Genomic DNA, 1,711 nt, shown 5'->3' on the forward strand with positions numbered 1-1,711 from the left:
ATATTTTCATTGCATATTTTAACTAGTTGGTTCTATAGATGTTCGTTTTCATTTTCTAACTAGTTAAAGGGACTTTGATAGGTGTAATAAATGATATATATATATATATATTTTTGGTGGATATGCTTATAAAATTGTATGATTTTCAAATGAATACGAATGGACTATGATATATAGTCTAAGATATGAGCTCCAAACAGTTGCGAAAATTTCAGGAAATAGCACCACACATAAATTTAAACACATAGGGGAAAAGAAAGTTATATATATACTATATATCTTAAAACTTTTTTATTAATTACAAATCAACAGTTTCAACAATCATACACGAAAATGCTAAATGCCTACTTGATTGGTTCAACAATTACAACAAATTTCATACTATTCACAACAAATTAACACAGAACAATGTCCCCCCTTCAATTTTGCATTGGTATTTGTTATTAGATAAGACATGATACAAAGTTACATGAGCTAGGCTAATTGAATAATCATGTGTATATTACGATAGTTCAATGAGCCTAGCTAAATTCTAACTTTGTATGCATTTCTCATGGTACCAAAAGTTTTAACCATGATGTTCACCAGTTGTTTCTCCATGACCATGTGGACCTTGTTCATGGCCATAGGTTTCTACTGGTGGAACAATGATAGGTTTCTTCTTTTTCTTGGCCAAACAAAATAGTCCGAGTGCCAAAAATGCAAGGAAGAACACACCACCTAGAGAGGCACACACGATCACAACAGTGTGATTGCTGCCACCACCACCTGGCGGTGATGGCGGTTTTACTATCTCCACGGATGGAGGAAGGACTCCTATACTAGGGGATGGTGGATGTGGATAGGAAGGTAAAGGTGGTAGTGTTGATGGAGGCCAACTTTCTAGTGGAGATGGGGCTGGTGTATAGGGTGTATATGGCTTTGGTGGTTTAGCATAGCCACCAGGAGTTGGTGGTTTAACATGTCCACCGGGTGTTGGTGGTTTTGGTCCTTTGGGTGGGCTAGATGGTGCTATTGGTGTGGGGGGTTTGGGTCCTTCGGGCGGGCTAGATGGTGCAATTGGTGTTGGAGATTTTGGTCCATGACCATGTGGAGGATGTATTGGCCCATATGGTGTAGGCGGTGGTGGTGGTGGTGGAGGAGGAGGAGGAGGAGGTGGCGGTGAACTATAGTAAACAGTAGGTAGGGGTGGCGGTGGCGAGGGCGGAGGGGAGGAATGGTAGGAATAAGAAGTGAGTTTTCTTGAAGCAACCATCTTTGATCAAGAAATGTGTATGTGAAGAGTAAGTTGTGTACATTTAGAGTGAAGAGGAATGACAATTATATAGAGAAAGCATGCAACGGTAATTTTTTAGTTTGGTAAGTTTGAAATAAACTAATGATTACAAATTTCATATTTTGAGCTAAAATGTAAGATTTTATTACTATCATTAAGAGATATCCTACTTGTAATCAAGTTTCAAAATAATACTCTTATATATGACATCAAGGTTTAAAGTATATAGTAAGATCAGGTAACATATGTCACGCACATTTAAAGAATACTAAAATTGACTTCTTCCTTTTTATCAATATTGTTATAGTCCAGAAAAATATTTTACATCTTAAGGTTGATTTTTAAAAGATGATATATACGAGTATAATTTAAAGATAAAGAATATATATATGTAAGATCTTTTGACTTTTAGAAGATGAACTATCGCATTCATTC

The 1,711-nt window shown here is 36.4% G+C and overlaps 1 protein-coding gene across 1 annotated transcript; it reads right to left on the reverse strand.

Annotated features, from left to right (window-relative positions):
* Window positions 1-568: 568 nt before the first annotated feature.
* On the reverse strand, window positions 569-1,255 carry LOC122587895 (protein TRACHEARY ELEMENT DIFFERENTIATION-RELATED 7A-like). The gene has a single exon (XM_043760050.1). The coding sequence runs from the start codon at window positions 1,253-1,255 to the stop codon at window positions 569-571; it is 687 nt and encodes a 228-aa protein (XP_043615985.1).
* Between the last annotated feature and the right edge of the window lie 456 nt (window positions 1,256-1,711).

This window comes from Erigeron canadensis, chromosome 2 (genome assembly GCF_010389155.1).
Source record: "Erigeron canadensis isolate Cc75 chromosome 2, C_canadensis_v1, whole genome shotgun sequence".
NCBI lineage: Eukaryota > Viridiplantae > Streptophyta > Magnoliopsida > Asterales > Asteraceae > Erigeron > Erigeron canadensis.